At 42.8% G+C, this 17,541-nt stretch overlaps 1 protein-coding gene across 7 annotated transcripts in view; it reads right to left on the reverse strand.

Annotated features, from left to right (window-relative positions):
- Positions 1-17,541, reverse strand: part of FBXO30 (F-box protein 30) — a 73,799-nt gene that overhangs the window by 45,512 nt on the left and 10,746 nt on the right. For 5 of the 7 annotated variants that reach the window (XM_085859066.1, XM_085859068.1, XM_085859067.1 and 2 more), the window contains 3 exons: positions 13,663-13,842; positions 3,808-3,931; positions 834-2,645 (listed from right to left, as the gene is read on the reverse strand). In XM_085859066.1, coding sequence (XP_085715192.1) covers positions 834-2,645; positions 3,808-3,931; positions 13,663-13,842 — 2,116 coding nt within the window. Of the gene's footprint in view, positions 1-833; positions 2,646-3,807; positions 3,932-9,786; positions 9,975-13,662; positions 13,843-17,541 lie in introns of those variants that run through there. The other 2 variants (XM_085859073.1, XM_085859070.1) reach the window with 2 other exon arrangements.

Below are 17,541 nucleotides of genomic sequence, written 5' to 3' on the forward strand. Positions count from 1 at the left end.
CAGGCTTTGATGGGCCTAATGATCTTATCGTGTGTCAAAGGACCTTGTCTTGTAAGGGAACTCGTATTATAACCACCATCTGCCCTCCAGTCTCAGCAGATGTCTCTCATTCTGAAAGCTCTCATCTGCTCAAGTCTGATAGAGGAGGCTTAATTAACACCGCTCAACAGCTCTGTGGATTGGCTTAACAGTTATGTTTATTCTGGGCCCTATTCCCCTTGTAAATGATACATTCTGCAATCCACTTGAAATCCACGACACTTTTTTTACGGCAGAGTTTTCCAGTCGGCGCGTGGGTAAATGACATACAATGACTTGTGGTGTCGTATTGTGCATTTTTGCTTTGTTAGTTTCATCAATATCTCTTCATTTTGTTTTTGTTATGGTACGAGTGCAACATCGCAGAGACAATGTCGCCACCTGGGGGTGTGTGCCATCGAAGAAGCGATCCTCCACTTTGGCTGGAGGATCGCTTCTTTGTTTTACAATCATTGTGATCGCTTCAGCCATGATCGAGCTTGTCTGGCTGAAGAACGAAAAAAATGAAAGTAGTAGTTGTCAAGTTGTCAGTTTCGCGACCTCCCAATTTTGCACTTTTGCGATGTATTCTGGCATCTTTTTCAGTCTTAGTAGTTATGCAAATGCTGGAGAATAAAAGTTGTGGCTTTTAAAGGCTTATGACCTCACTCTGTAACAGCTTTCCAGCATATCCTTTTGTACCCATTTAATGTGGCAGTCATTATTTTCCCACGCCATCCCTCCATCTGCAGTACTGCTTGTACTCCATGGTATACACCGCATATGAAAAAGTAAGGATAATCGAATCGGCTCACCTTGTGACTGACTTTCCAGGATATCTTTCCTGCTTCCTCAGCATGACGGTTCCAGACAAGCTCAACCATGCCACGCTCTGCAAGGAGGCTTCCGCACACCTCACGCATTAACCGAGACACCCGTGAGAGCTGGCACAAGCTGTAACCGTCTAGGAAGCGTGCCACATTCCGAAGCACAACAAATGGCAACCGGCTCATCAGGTCCAGCGAAACTGGTCTCTTTTGACATTCTGTTGAGGTCAGGACACAATCTCGATGCTCCAGTTCCAAACAATGTGGTTCCTTCTGCTTCTTGCCACTCTCTAGCCGCAAAACCTTTCCAGGGCTCTCATTGACTTCATGTAATCGTTTGGATACCTGCACACCAATGCAGGTGTGCACAGCAGATTTCTCGAGTTCTGCAGCAACAAATGGCTGCACTCCAAAGGATCTCAGCAGTGTGCTGTACACGACACGCGAGCCAGGCATTGAACCAGGACAAAATCTAAGCTGAGTATAAGAGCATCCATATTGAGCGAGTGGGCAACGCTGCTCAAGCCAGCCATTCAGCCCAGCATGGATATCCCCGTGAACATTCTTGAAATGGTGTGGATACTCATCACGGCGGAACAACTGTCCACACACAAATGTGAACATCGATCGCTGTCGAGCTCGGTATCGCTCAACACATTCGAGCACCAGATTGAGACCAAGGCGAGGAAAAGGGCTTGGATTCGACAGCTGTGGGTTGGCATGGTCACAGGCTGATGCAGATGCCATTTCACCGACAACAGTACGAGTTGCTAGCATTGCTGATGGTGCTGAGAAGGTTTGCGTGCTGACATCCACATGCAAGCCGTCCAATGACACATGCCGATCTGAGATGCTACGCCCCCGTGGAGATGAGCTGTCAAGGCAAAATAGCAGGGCAGCAGTTACAAGATCGATGCCAGACATATCCAAATCTGGGTCACCATCATTTTGAGAATACTTTTTTTCAAGCTCAATCGTGTCCACTGCTTTTTCCTCTACTTTGTGCAGTGACCAGCATACGTCACCAAGGACAGAGCGCCGGAACGAGTCTGGCAAAGGGAACCTTGGTAACAAATGTTTGTTGCATTCGTTCATGGGACTATTGGTTGATTTCTGTTGTTCCTCCTGCCGTGTAATCACCAAGTCAGAGCGTGTGTAACTCCGAGAGCCTTCTTCATTCATCCACTCCTGATGCATTGTATCTGAAGCAGTTTCCATCACCATTGGCTGACCGACATCCAGCACTTTCTCTTTGTGTCTATCACAATCATTTTTATCAACATTTTCATGGCCGCCTTTAACATCTTCTGCTACCAAAGCAGCCTCATTCACAGTGATTCGATGAAAAGAATCATGCAGGACATCCTGTCCACGCTCACTTCGATCTTCTCTTCTAAAAATGTCACAGTTCTCCAATTTTGTTTCTTTTCTTTTGCGATCACATTCTTTTCTTTCTCTTAGCAAATAATTTGAGCACTCATCACTGCTCAAAACATGTTCCTCATCCTTACAATAAAGCTTGCCAACAACAGCCTTCTCTTGCTGAAAGTCCACAACCACCATTTCTCGACTGGGGGTGTGTGCCATTACCGGGTCTCCTTCGCATTCTTTGTGAAAGCCATCGGTGCAGTTCCCACTTTGGTTGGAGGATTGACGAGACTCGGATGGTGCTGATGAATCAAAATGTGGTGTGCAATCAGGTGGTTGTGAGTCCATTGTCTCCTGGTTATGTCCGACCGTGGCCGACACTTCCCCGATGCATCCCTTTTTACAGCGCGACTTGCTGACCAGCGTTGCAACCTGAAAACAAAATTCATCAGAAGGTCTGAGGAGAGGCAGTAGAAAATTCTTTACAAAATCCCCCAAAAAGATTTATTGAACATTTACAAAATACTGTTGCTAATGAGGTTCTCAGCTCGACTAACAAAACTATTATTTCATGGACATTCTCTAATAGAAAGCACACGAGCTAGTTTCTAAAAATGGATGTTGACCATGTGATCAGAGACCAAAGATATTGTATATATTTTATCTCACAATGAAAACTGACTAGCCGAGGGAGTCCCAGAGGCTCTCTGGTACATTCTTCCCTTCACGTCTTCAAGAGAGCTGTTCACCACTGTTTTAGATCACCCCCCATCCAAAACCATGACCTTTTCTACACCTGATAAACCACCCCCATGGCCCTCAGTTTGTTTCTTGCTTCTGTATCCATCTTGTCTACCCCTTTTGTTCTCCCCTACCCCTCATCCTTACCTGCATCCCTTGTTGTCCGACTGTTTATTTAGTTGCTCGGCCTTGCTGTTGGCATTCCCCCATTCTCTTTCTGCTGTTCCTTTTGTTATGTTGGTTGTGTCCTGATCCGTCCTGTGTTCTAGCTCTTCCACGAGCCTCAACTCTGTTTACAAAAGCAAAGCAACAGAGCTGGTATATGATCCACAGACTATTTCTGCTGCTGTTAAATATATATTTTGCATGTGCAATACGTCAGCAAAAGTGACAAATTTATGCAACGTAAGCAGATATTCCTGAATCAGACCAGACTGATCGTCATAATGGTTAGACTAGAGCATCCGCTCTGAGTTTAGACTGTCTATGGTTCAAACCCCAGCCAAGTCATACCAAATAATTTAAAAAAAAATGGCCTGACCTTAAAATGGTACGTGCCACTTCCTTGCTTGACACTCAGTATTTAATAGGGATAGAGCATGAACAAACAACCATACGTTGGCAACCATTGGACAGCCTTTGATGGGCCAAATGGTGTTCTCCTGTGTTGAAGTTCCTTTCAAGGGAACTCATATCAATCCCACTAAGTTTCGAGTTATTTAGTCCATCTCTACTGGACTCGTACAAACACCACTGAGTGAGTCTCCTGTATTCATACAATCCCCCACTGTTGCAAAATGTTTCTTGCAGGGCCTAATTACAAACTCGTGCTGTCTGTTGTATCAAAACTCACTCGCAGTGACTCGAGCAAGATCTTTTGGTCACGAAGTGCCAGTGCCATGTCCAGCTGCTCTGTTGCATCATGCTCTTCTTCATGCCCAGGATCCTGAAACTGCTGCTGTTGCTGCTCTCCAACCCTAACAAACACAGTAGGAAAAAGTACAGGATGTCAAATATATGGCACAAGTGATTAAATTTTACCATGGTCAGCATGGTGCACCCCTCTGCAGTACGGCAGAAAGAGTAATATATTAAAATCTACTGGAATGAGCCATCCCTAGGTCATTATAGTGCAAGACCTTGGCAGCTATCATTGAGCATTTTTTAACCCTTTGAACCCTGGTGGCTGTTTTACCGGCCGCTATTCAAACCTCCATATACCCGAGCGGCCAGTTTACCGGCTGCTATTCAAACCTCCATATTCCCAAGCGGCCAGATTTTTCTCCAGGGAGCCCAGGGTGGGGGAGCCAAAAGTCCAAGGATCTCAGGGTTCAATAGGGTTAAGAAAAAGTCACCATTTGACATTGGCACAAAATGTTGCAGAACATGTGATTCCAACAAACTGACCAGAGTTTACAACACACTTTCTAGTTGTCAATGATGATGGCTTCTTAATTTTTAAAACAACATTTCTTTGCAGAACACCACTGAGCCAAACCGAACTCCCAATGACCTTGCAAGTCCTTGGATCTTTATACAATCACATTCACACCTATCGGTTCCATTCTCTTGGTTAGTGGTGAGCAACCTCAGGTCCACTTCACAGCCTGTCATGCATCCACCTACAGTGGCCTGTAAAGATATTCACCCCCTACCAATAATGCCAAATTGAGATGAATTACGAAATATGTAGAAACAATTTTTTCAAATGAACTTTTTTTTATTCAAACCTGAAAATATCAAACTAAACACTGTGATAATTGAAGGAGGTTACATCTCAGAAATAGCTGCAAAAATCATGTACAAATCAAAATTCACTGGTTGTAAAAGTATTCAGCCTTAGGTCAGGAAGCAGATTTTGCAGTAATGACTACTATGAGTGTTTCTGGGTAAGTCTCTACCAGCTTTACACAGTGAGATGGTGAAATCTTTTCCCATTCTTCACGAGAAAATTGCTTTAGTTCTGCCAAGTTTGTTTGATGGGGATCGTCGATGGACTGCGATCTTCAAGTCTCATAAAATATGTTCAACTGGGTTCAAGTCAGTACTTTGACTGAGCTACTCAAGAACATTTAGTTTCTTCTGATTGCGCCACTCCAGTGTATTTTCGTCGTTTTCAAGCACTTTGTGCTTCAGATCATTGTCTTGCTGAAATGTGAATCTCCTACCCAGTTTCAGATTCATGGCTAACTCAAGCAGGTTTTAATCAAGGATTCTCCTGTACTTTGCACAGTCCATTGTCCCTTCTATCCAGGCAAGCTTTCCAGTCCCTGCTAATGAAAATCAGCCCCATAACATGTTGCTGCCACCACCTTGCTTAATAGTAGGGATGGTGTTGCCTGGGTGATGTGTTGTGTTAAGCTTGCATCAGACATAACACTTTGAATTTATACCAAAAAGTTCAATTTTTGTCTCGTCTGACCACAAAACTTCTCCACATGCCTGCTGTATCATTAAGATGCTTTTTCGCAAATGCCACACGAGCTTTTAGATGAGCCTTTTTCAGTAATGGCTTCCTTCTTACCACCTGTCCAGAGAGGCCACCTTTGTGAAGGTAACGGGATATTGTTGATTGATGACCACTGACACCAATCTCGGACATAGATCCTTGTGTATCTTTCAATATCATTGTTGGATTTACAGGAACATCCCGAACCGGTTTTCTGTTTGCCCAGCTGCTGAGTTTGTATGGGTGATCTGATCTGATAAAATGTGGGTGGTATGATACATCTTCCACTTCTCAATGATGGATTTCACTGTACTCAAAGGGATAATGAGAGACTTTGAACTGTTCTTATAACCCTCTCTTGAACGGTGCTTCTCCACCACTTCATGTTGGACTTCTTTGGAAAGCTCCTTGGTCTTGATGTTGGCTTTGTTGGTTGACCAAGTGAGTTGCACCTTAAAACTTTGATAAGTGGGGAAGCTTAATTTTAAAGTTAAACCACTGCTTACATTGAGGTGAAACCTATTACACTTATTTTGTAACTTTTCAAACAAATAATTTGCTCTTGAAGTAATTTTGGGGTCAATTCGGCGAAGGGTTTGAATACTTATGCAACTGAGAATCATCTGATTTTTTTCTGTTAATCTAACTTAGGCCTTAGTTATTTTATAACTTGGTTTACGCAGTTCAACTAAAATGTAGGGTCGGTAGGTCGAAATATAAATATAAATATAAATATAATTTCAATTTTTAGAAATTATATATTTTTATGATTTTTTTTCAGATGTTCCATGGAAAAGACAAGGGTAGGTGGGGGGGGGGGGATAAATATAAATCCTGGACCAGGAGGATCTAAGAAAACAATGAAGATGGAAGACCATTCAAATGCAGGATGCCCATGTTCACTGTATCATCTGATGTGAAAAACAATAAAGAAGGATTAAAACTTGTTTCTACAATATAGTCTGGCATGTTTTTGTTATAGAAACCTATTTGATCATCAAACAAATGGAAACAATGATGAGAAAATTACTGTCTAAGTCGTAGATGTGTGCGTGCACACCAGCGCATAGTGCTGGATATGATTTTAAAAAAAGGTGTCGACTAGGAGTCAAAACGGTCAATCAGAGCCATAACCAGCTCTTACTTTTCAGTGGGCATCTGATCGTACCATCTCCCCATCCCCATGAGCACATCAAAGGCTGATTTCTGGTCTGTTGAAGGCGGAATATCAGCATCTCGCAAGGAAACTGATGTACTTGGCACCAAAATCTTTCAATACGAACAGCGGTGTGCAACTTTCGATGGAAACAAAATCGGCACGATCGAGAGTAGTCTGCGAATCATCCCTGCTGCTGCACTGAATTGATGTAATAGTTCGGCCAGAATATTCGTCGTCAAGCTGTTGCATGATTAAATCACCAATGCAGTCACTCAAATTTATTCCGCTGTCATACTTCTTAACAATCACTTTCGCCCCAGAAACCACAGTCAATCTGAACCACGCTGGCCACTGCTCAGACGCCATGACCGAAGACCACTGTGCAGTTCTACTGCGCAGAGCTGCGCAGTTTTGTTAAAGGTGACTCGGCATTTTGGTGTGTGCGCACGAAATTATATTTTGAAAATAAATGCCGACGTTTACATTTCGGGTTTTGAAAATTTTGCACCTTCGGCGGAAAATGTATAAATAGAAAAGGCTAAAAATGTGTTTTATATTTATATTTCATTTCGGCGAATATACCGTCGGCAGATCCGTAAACCAAGTTATAAAATAACTAAGGCCTTATTCACATTTTATCCGCATTTTTCAGCTTTATCACTTTGGAGTAGTTTGTGATGACTCCATGTATTAAGATTGATTTGAAAGCATCAGGAAATAAGTTCAGGTGGCATCAAAATGTGAAAACTTTGGAGGGGGTGAATACTTTTGCAAGCCACTGTCCACCCCCTCCCACACCGCTGGTCTTACACTCTTCACTGTGTATAAAGGCTTTACATAAAATATCACCCAGAAGTCACATGATGCAAGTAGTACACAGTATTAATGATTTTTCATACTTTTTCTTTTGTATCAATGTGTTAAATCTCTCAATACATTCTTAATGAGCAGCACTGTGCAAAAGTTTGGGTTCTTCCAAGGATATTCATACTTGCGTGTAAATTCATCAAATTATCAATGATGACATAAATTATCTGACTGAAAAATCCCCTTTATCTATTTGCTGATGACTCCACCCTCTGCCGTGACATCCCTCATCCTTAAATTCGGCAGGCAGCAGACTCTTCCCTCTCTTCAGACATTGACAAAAATCACAAACTGGTCAAACACATGAAATGTCTTTTAATCATGACAAATCTCATGCACTCACCATCTTTCTCCAAAAGGACCATCTGGCAAGCATTACTCAAAGTCTGGCAAAGCCACCAACTGGGCATCCTTGGTCGTACAAAGTCCTTCCTTGGCACTCCTGAAATTCTATGCACCTACAAGGCCTTCATTCACAGCTTGATGGAGTACTGATCTCCCCTCTTGGCTGACTCCCGTGCCTCACATCTTGCTCATCTTAATGCCAAGGAAACCAAGGTCTTCAAGATTTTTGGAATCTCACGCGATGAAGCAGGGTCTATGGGCCCATCACTTCACCATCGCAGATAGGTCGGTGGTCACTTTGTCTTCTTCCTCTTCCTTTCTGGTCTTGCACCCTCTGCTCTTTTTGTGCTTCTCCCCCCCAGGTTTCTGCAGCACGCACATGATCCACCATCAACCCCCTTCTGGTGAAACTATCTAAATCCAGGATCACTGCTCACCTGCACTCATTTGATTGTCTTTTTCCCCAACTGTGGAACCAACTTTCAAATCCTCATCAATCTCATTCTTCTCTCCAGGTCTTCAAGACAGCTGTTCACCACCATTTCAGATCGTCTCCAATCCAAAACCATGATCTTTTCTAACCACGTTACCCCTACTCCTCCAGCCCACTCCCTCCTCTTTATAAATTTCCAGTTTTCGCTCCTTGGAGTTACCTTCTGAATCTACCTTGTCCACTCCACAAGTCATCTCCTGCCCCCCATTCCTCTCCAGATCCATTGTTTGTCCAAGTCTCCCTCTATCTTGGCCTTCAACTCTGCTGTTGTTGCTTCTCTCACTCTACTGTTCCTTTTGTGTGCGTCTCAGCTGTTCCTTTTGCATCCTGTTATGTTCAGTGTGCTAGCTCTTTCACAAGCCTCAACTATGTATCCAAAAATAAAAATAAAACCAGTCATATGTGTATTATGTAAATTAACAGTCTTTATAAATGCACGTGAAACAAACTGCTTTAAAAGTAAACAGCAAGCACTGTCATTTATAAGTTCACTCAGTAGTTTGTGTGTGTGAATGAATCCTCTTCCGTTTTAACTATTTCCACTCAAAACTGCATGGTGCTGCAGTATCTGCTTGTACTTCTCTTTTCTTAGCATCCCATTGATTTTAACAAGTTTCCCGACACCAAAAGCTGAGATACAACCCCAGACAGTTACAGAGCCTAGCCCATGTTTAACAGTAGACTTCAAACATTGCATGTCTTAACGTTCTCCAGGTCTTCAGCATACGAAATGGCATCTCTTACATCCAAAAAGTTCAAACTTTGATTCATCACACCAGAACATCCTATTCCATTATTCAGTCTACTAATCTACATGTTTACTTGTAAATTTCAGTCTTTTCACCTTATTCTGTGGTTTCAGCAGTAGTTTCTTTGCTGCAACTCTGATTTTCTTCTATCGTGTAAGCTCAGCAACTTCAAGTGCTTGTCTTGCCTTGGAGAGGTTCTTCTGTGTCTTCCTGGCCTTTTCTTATCCTATACCGAGTCCGTTTCTTTCAGGCATTGCAAAGTGTACCTCCCTCCATTGTGGGAGATCTTCAGCTTTTATGCTTAAAAAATTTTTTTTCAGTGTGCCCTTCTTCTCACAAAGTTTGGATTTTAACAAAGTTATGTTGAAAATTGCTTCTTGGTAGCATTCTGAAACCACTCAAAGACTTTCAAGTAAGGAAACAAGCTGATGAAAACTAATTTCATATACAGTACTCCCTCACCTATCGCGGTTAATGCGTTCCAGACCCACCCGCGATAGGTGAAAATCCGCGAAGCAGAAACCACATATTTATTTAATTATTTAAATATATTTAAACACATTTTAAACGTATTTTAAACCATTATACAGCATCCACACACTCTTATTAACCTTCCCCACACACATTTAATCAGTTATTTTTGAAAAAAATTTAAACATTTTCATCGGAAATGCGACTTCATGGGGCTGCAAAGCCTAAGACCAAAAATAATTTTAAAAATACTATATTGTACTATAAAATATTTAAAAAAACGTATTATGGGTACTGACCTATGAAGATATGACGATGATGATGATAGCTGTGCAGTACTGATGACGATGAAGATGACGATGATGAGATGAATGTCGTACTGCACAGCCAAGAAGAGCATTAAATCTCTTCTACTGGAGGCGACTTCTACTTGAAAACACGCGATGTAGTGAAGCCGCGAAAAGTCAACCATGATATAGCGAGGGAGCACTGCATTCACTAATTTACAAATTCTATTGTAGCTTCTTGCAATTCACATTAATGTAATTGGTGTTGATTACTTAGACAACTTCCTCTGCCACCTAACGTGGACGGAGGTTATGCTTTACCACTGTCTGTCTGTGAACAGGATATCTCAAAACATTATGGACAGACTTGGACAAAACTTGGTGGGCAGGCTGGGTGAGTGACAAGAACGCATTGATTAGATTTTGGTGAAGATCCGGAAACAACAATTTTTTTTATTTTAAAAGTGATTCTTCACCATTGAGCGATGGGGCTAAAAACGACATAGAGCATGGTATTTCAAAATTTGTGGAAGGATAATGACAAAACTTGGTGGATGAGTTTGGTAGGTGACACGAACAAGCCAATTAGATTTTGTTTGAAGTCCCGATTCAGATATTGCCCATCAGTGGGATACAAAACAAACTGTTCAACCTTGCAGAGGTATGCGCTCTATCGAGTGCCGTTATAGTTTATCATTATTTACTGCATGAAAATCCAAACTGATTCCTGTATATTCTCCTTATGGTAAGTGAATATTACCAGCACATGATAATACTAGAAGGGCACTCATTTGAGTGCATGCCTCCGCCGTGCAATGCCTGATCCAATAGAACATATCAGGCCCAATAAATTCTTGAAATATCAGACTATATATCGTTTTTAGCCCCACATCTCAATGGTGAAGAATCACTTTAAGGCTTAAACAATTCTCGGATCCAGATCTTCACCAAAATCGAATCAATTTGTCTTTGTCACACACCCAACCTGTCCACCAAGTTTCATACGAATCCGTCCACAACTTTTTGATTCATCGTGCTATATATCATTTTTGGCCCTATCTCTCAATGGTGAAGAATCGCTTAAAAATTCTAGTAGCCGGATCCGGGTCTGGATCTTCAGCAAAATATAATCAGTTCGTCCTTGTCACACAACCAACCTGCCCACCAAATTTCACACGAATCCATCCTCAACTTTTTGAGATATCCTGCACACAAACAAACAAATGAAATTGCTCGTTGAGCAAGGAATTGTCGGAATAACTTTGTCATATCTCCATGATCTCTTTAAAAACAAAAACCTGGAAATTAATTTGGTTCTTATAAGTCGATAATGCTACTGTTTAATGAGTTATAGCACTTAGTTTGGTCATGATCATAATTTGGAAGTCAATCGGACTTGAAATGGCGTTTTTAATCGCAATTTGTAAGTTTAGACCCCCCTGACACTCGACCCCCGACCGCTAAGAAGGGTGTTGGTGTGACACCCCAATGAGACATATGGTTGGATGCAGCATTGGAAGATGCACATTTTGGATTTGGTTTGAAGTCGATACGACCATTTTAGCGGACGTTATTGCGAAAATAAGAATTTCGGTTTTTCGGTGACCTTTGACCTAGATTCACCAAAAACGACAAGTGTCTAACTAAGTTGGACCATGGCCGATGTCTGTACCCAGTTTGGTCATGATGGCTGAAACGGTGTGGCTGCTACAGGGTAAACAAACACACAAACAGACAGACACACAGAATGACACTCACAACCGACCAACATAATTGCCAAAATCCGAAGGAATCCGGCAATTAACAAACAGCCAAACAGAGAGGGGTGAAAACATAACCTCCTTCCACCCTCGGTGGCGAAGGTAATAATACGAAGAGCATGAATAAAACTTCTTCAATTTCCTTATTTATTTTATACACTTAAAGGTAACTGATATTAAAATGACTTTCACAGAAATTTCAATTATCTACGAATATTGCACACTTCTAATTTCCCACAAATCTTTAAGAAGGGATAGCAACACAAAATTGAAAATAACCCAAATTTTTGCACAGTACTGTACATTTATAATGTAATATATGGCTCCTTTGAAATTAAAATGTGTCATCTTGGCTTGTAATTGCAATAAAGGGGGTCATGACCGATGGCATCCTCAGGTTGCTTTGCAAGGTTCACAACAAATTGCGTCCATCCTCGGGTGATGTGGCAATACCTCAAGGACTAACTCTCGAACCAGTCTCCTTCTCTAAAGTCCTGGAGGTGCCTCGTTAAGTCTGTCTCTTGTGTGCACTCGACATTACTTTAAATGCACCTCCATACCTGACATTACTTAAAATGCAGTAACAGCTGACTCTGCTCGAGACAAGACCAATTGTATGCGTTTGTCATTTCCCTCCAAAACTCGTGAACACAAACAATCCCTATCTGTTCCTACGATATTCCCTCATACACACTGCCTCCTGGACACCGATGTCTTCACCAAAAGAGGAAGAGAAAGTTTTGGCCAGCCTAAGATCTGCCTTGGTGACAGGTATAGATGCTATCAGCAGTGTTCTCAAATCCTGCTCTTCTTCTCTGTCTTACCTCTTCAGCTTGCTCTTCACCTGAGGTTAGCTCCCATTTGCTTCGAACACAGGTAACATCACTCCAAAATACAAAAAGGTGCAAAAACAAATCCTCTCAATGACAAGCCAGCTAACTCATTTACAGGTGACATCAAATCCTTCCTTTCCTCAAAACGGCATGATCTCTGACCATAAATTTGGATTCTGTCCCAATCACTCAATTTTGCATAAGCTGCTGCTTCCCTCTCAACAAGGATGAATGCCCCAAATCTCAAGCAAGAGGTCAGGACTGTGACTGGCAAAACAACACAGTCAAGCTCCTTGCTCTGCTTGCCAAGCTATCTGCCTGAAGAATACAAGGCCTCCTTATATCCTGGCTTGCCAACTTACTCCACTCATGCAACCAGCATGTAGCTCTCAACCAAATCCTCTTGTCTTCTCTCCCCATAGAGGCAGCAATGCCCAAAGGCAGCATGTTGGGCCTTGTCCTGTTCTGTGTAAACATTAACGACCCTCTCCAATGCTGCGGAAACCCTCCTTTCCTCTTTGCAGACCAAAAGGTCAACAGCAGTAGTTTCCCTTTCTTCTGTTCCCAAAGAACAAAAACTGGACAAACAATTGAAATATGTATTTTAATCCAAGCATATCACACAAGGAATGCTCATGAAAAGCACCATGCTCTCTATTTCCAGAATTAACCAAAAGAAGAGCAGTCTCTCAAAATTCTGGTTCTCTCATTACATTCTGCAAATGAAGAGCAGTCTCTAAAAAAAGGGCAGCCACTGACTGGGTATGCTCAGTCATGTAAAATCCTTCCTTGGTAAATCTGCACTTCTCAAAGCCTAGAAGGCCTTTGTCTGCAGCTCAATGGAGTATTGCCCTCCCCTGTGGGCCAGTGTCCAGACGTCACACCTGCGTCTCATGGATGCTGTGGAATCAAAAGCTCTGAACATTATTGGTATTTCCCACAAATGAACAAAAAGCATATTGGGCCTGCTACTCTCTCATCCCAGACAACTTTGTGGCCTCCTCAGCTTTTGCTTCCTCAACTATTTCATCCCTCAGTCCATCCCCTGTCCCTCCAGGTCCCATATGTATTTCCAACAACCTCCCCCTTCCAAAGCTCCCAAATTCCAAGCTGGCTTTCACCCTCCACCTGTTTTTGCTCCCATATTCTCACGTTTGTGGAACCTTCTTGCTTAGTCTGTTTAATACCACTATTGGGGCTTCTAGTTGCCAGTACAACACCACCTCAGGTCATCCTCCATCCCCACCAAAATATTTTCTATACTCATTAACTATCCCCATATATTTGCAGGTTACCATTTCATTTGTCCATTCCTCCTCCTCCTCCTCCTCCTCCTCCTCCTCCTCCCCTCCTCCTCTTCCTGCTCCAATATTCCATTGTCGTGTCCACTTGTCTCACTGCCTCCGTCCGGTGTCTCCTCAATCTGTTGCCTTCTCCCAAATGTCACCTCATTCGTCAATGAGCCGAGACCTTGTCTACAAATAAAACCCAAAAACCTTTCAGATACAGATCTTCTTTGATTGAGGGTTCCTTACAAGCCAAAGCCAAAACAATAAAGCCATCAGAAGTAAATATTTTACAAGGTTGTATGAATTCGCTGCCTAGATCCTTCAAACGTGCAATACAAAAGCTGACTCCATCCCCCAGCCTCTCTCTCTCTTCAAACTCATTCCTCCACCCCCTCCAATCTCCTACTTCCCTTTGCCCTCTCTCTTATTACTCCCCACTGCGGCTCATCGCTTCACCACCTAGTCATTTGTCCTCCTCCCCATTCGATCCTCTCCCCTAGTTCTTCTGCAATCTCCTACACACTGTCAACTCCTCTCCCTACCTCCACCTCTCCTCCCTTGTCCTACCCTCTCACACCCTGCACCCAAAGCCTCTTCCCCTCATTCTTCCTTAACAGTGGGACCTCAAACATCCGAGGCCTTCACTCAAATCTGACTGATCTCTCCATACAGGTTGCCCCTGACAAACAAGATATAATCTGCTTAACAGAAACTTTCCTCTTTCAAGATATCTCTGACTCCTTAGTTTCTGTCCCTGGTTACTCCCTCCTCTGGTGTGATAGACCTGAGCTTCGTCCTGGTGGCGGAGTTTCTCTCTATCAAAAAATCTATCCCTCACTCTCCATGCACTCCTCCACAACCCCAGGGATACCTCTGGCTCCGGCTTCCCCTCCGCTCCCACCTCATGTTTACAGAGATGCCAACTTTTGGAAATCAGAATTAGGGAGGATTTTCAACCGACACCAAATAATGTGCGCGAAGCGCACATCTCGAGCGCGGAGCGCTCGACCCTTGCGGCGGGGTCCAGGGCCCGCCTTAGGGCCCTGGAAGCTCTGGGGTTCTAGACGCTCTCTAGTGCCCTCTGAGCCCTATTTTGGAGCAATTAACATGTTAAGAATTCCCACTTTTTGAACAAAAAAAGGGGAAAATTGTGCACTTTTTAATGTTACATGTATGTTAATATTAGTAAGTTAGGGGACAATCAAAGATTAACAAAAAGCACAAAAGAAGCAATATTTTTCTTACCTTACTGGCTGGTACTACTGCTGCTTGCTTTTTCCATGGCAGCTTTGCTGAGTGACAGCTGTGTGGCTCTTTTAGCCCTTCTGATTATGTCTTTGCTGTATTCTCTCTGGTAGCAAGGGGTGTTATGAGCTAGTTTTTCAATTAAGAGAGCTTCCAGGGTTTTGACACTCAAATTGGGACGAAATTCAGTATGATTCTTCCGTACAAGACTGAGTGCCCGCTCACATGATGCGTTCGAATGAGGAATGACCAAGATTCCCTTCATCACTTTGCTCAAATTAGGATACTTCTTGGCACCAGTGCAGGGATCTGTGAGCTGTGAAATCCGATGCCACTGCTCATCCACTCTCACTGTCTCAGTAGCAATTGTAGCTATGGAGGCGTCTGCCTGGTAGTGAGCGAATTCACTCTCAAGACTGTCTATGTCACTATCACCGCCACTGAACAGACAGGGGAATTTCTTGATGAAAAACTCCACACAGTCAAACCCCACTTCTTGGTGTAGCTTAACATCCAGCACCTGAGCATGCTTGGCTAATTCATCATCTAGCGGCCAGGTTTTGAAGATATAATTGCAGGCTTTCACATAATATGAGCGAACTGCACTGAAGAAACCTTGGATGTCTGACTCACTCAGAGTGAAGGTGGATTTCTTGAGACTCCTTTGTTCCCTTATATACAGTTTGGCATCGTTCCCAATCATGAGGTCCTCATCATTCTTCTGATGATTTCTGTCAGAGAAGGGTACATTTACCAGAGCAACCGATGACACCGATGGTTTCAAAAACCGTACGAAGATATCTTTCAGAAGACCATTCAATTCTCCGTGCAGGAGATGAATACAGGGTTCGTCTCTTTGGAGCAGAAGATTCCCCTTCTCAAAAAGCTTGTTAGCATATCGAAGGAAGAAACAATAGAGTTTTGTTTGTGGAGACAAGAACATCCTGTTGACACGTTTTTCTCTAGATTCCTGCACAGTGTTTGAGGAAGATGCGCTTTTAGTTGTAGAACTCGTAGTACACTTAGCCGCAGGGCGATCACACTTGCGTTTACTGCCAGCAGAAGAGGTCAGACTCGTAGTACCAGATCCAATTTTACGTTTGAGGAGAGAGCTTGAGGTAGGTGCAGCCAAGGAAGAAGACCTCTGATTCGAAGGTTTTGCTGAGCTTCTATCAAGTGATTTGGCAAAAGCAGAACTTAACTTGGGTCCTTCTTTGCCTGTAGATGGGACTATCACAGTCTTTCTCGACTCTGAAGGGATCTGCTTTGTAGATGAACGTGATGAAGGGCCGGTGATGCTACCTGCTCTCAGCATTGGTTTTGGTGCTGTCCCTGCTGTCTTCTTCGCAGCAGATACTGCAGTGGTAGTGGTGAATGCTGCTCCACTAGTGCTTGATCCTGCAGTGCCAGTACTGGCAGTAGATACAGTGCCGTCCTTCTTGCTCGTTGTTAGAGTCTTGGCTACAGTTGGTTGCATTTTTCTTCGTACTTCTTCTTTGAAGAAGAGGCGAAGTGGCTCCCACTGTTCAATCAGCCTGTCTAGGCACTGACCAAGGGACAGCCACCTTGTTGCGACATGCTTCAGAATCTTGTGTGTCGGGGCATCACAGAGTTCTTGCAGTGCTTTCACTCCTTTGACGCGTTTACTACTTTTGTCCAAGTAGTAGTAAATATCGATGAGAAAGTCATCTAATTCAATGGGTAAGGCCTGAGCCGCCTTCTTGGCCGTATTGTGCATCATATGGCAAGGGCATCCCATGATGTAGCACTCTGGATTTTGTTTGTGGATATAAGCAGCGACTCCTTTGTGCTTGCCCACCATGACAGAGGCATTATCAGCACAAAAGGAAACACAATTTCCCCACGGAATTTTCCTGTCACTGAACTCATGATCAAGCAGTTTGAAAATGTTTTCTCCAGTGGAATCTTGTTTGCACGCAGGCAAACTTAGCAAACCTTGCTTCACAATCCCAGCACTGTTGTCATAGTACGAAATCAGGACAGGATATAGCTGGGCCTCACCGTCATTGCTACCGTCTGTAGCTAGGCTAAATGGAGCTAGTCTAGCAATATCGGCAATAGATGAAGCAGTAACATTTGACAACTCACCAATTACACTGGTCAACAACAAATTTGTTGTCTGCATTTTTTAAGCTGATTTAGGACGAATCTGATGCGCTGAATCCAAAACTCACATTAGTTTTGTTCAATCAGGTCAAGTTTTTGAGATATGGCCACATGTCGTTTTTACATTTTTGTTCACATGTACGCATGTGTGGAGCATTTTAGAAGAAGTTGGTGGGGGTAAAATATCATGTCAAATAATTGTTTTAATTGGAAATAATTATTTTAATGACAAGAAGTATTCAGGTACGATAGTTCTAGGTGATTATGTCGAAAAGGGATCAGTTTGAAGTCATAAAACCTCAAAATCTTCCAAAAATTGGTGAGGCAAAGCATAAAGTTCGTGGATCAAAACTAAAGTTAATGGGGCAGATTTTGTAATAATGTGATACAAAAAAGTTGTATTTCTTGAAATAACGAACTCTGAAGAATGTACAATACCTACATGCGCCAATTTATGACATGCGCTTCTGCTCAAGCTTGGAGTGCCACAGTACGAACCCAAAGATTGGAGAC

The sequence above is a fragment of the Eptatretus burgeri genome, chromosome 16 (assembly GCF_056783735.1).
Source record: "Eptatretus burgeri isolate ZD-2024b chromosome 16, Ebu_testis_v1, whole genome shotgun sequence".
In the NCBI taxonomy this organism is placed as follows: domain Eukaryota; kingdom Metazoa; phylum Chordata; class Myxini; order Myxiniformes; family Myxinidae; genus Eptatretus; species Eptatretus burgeri.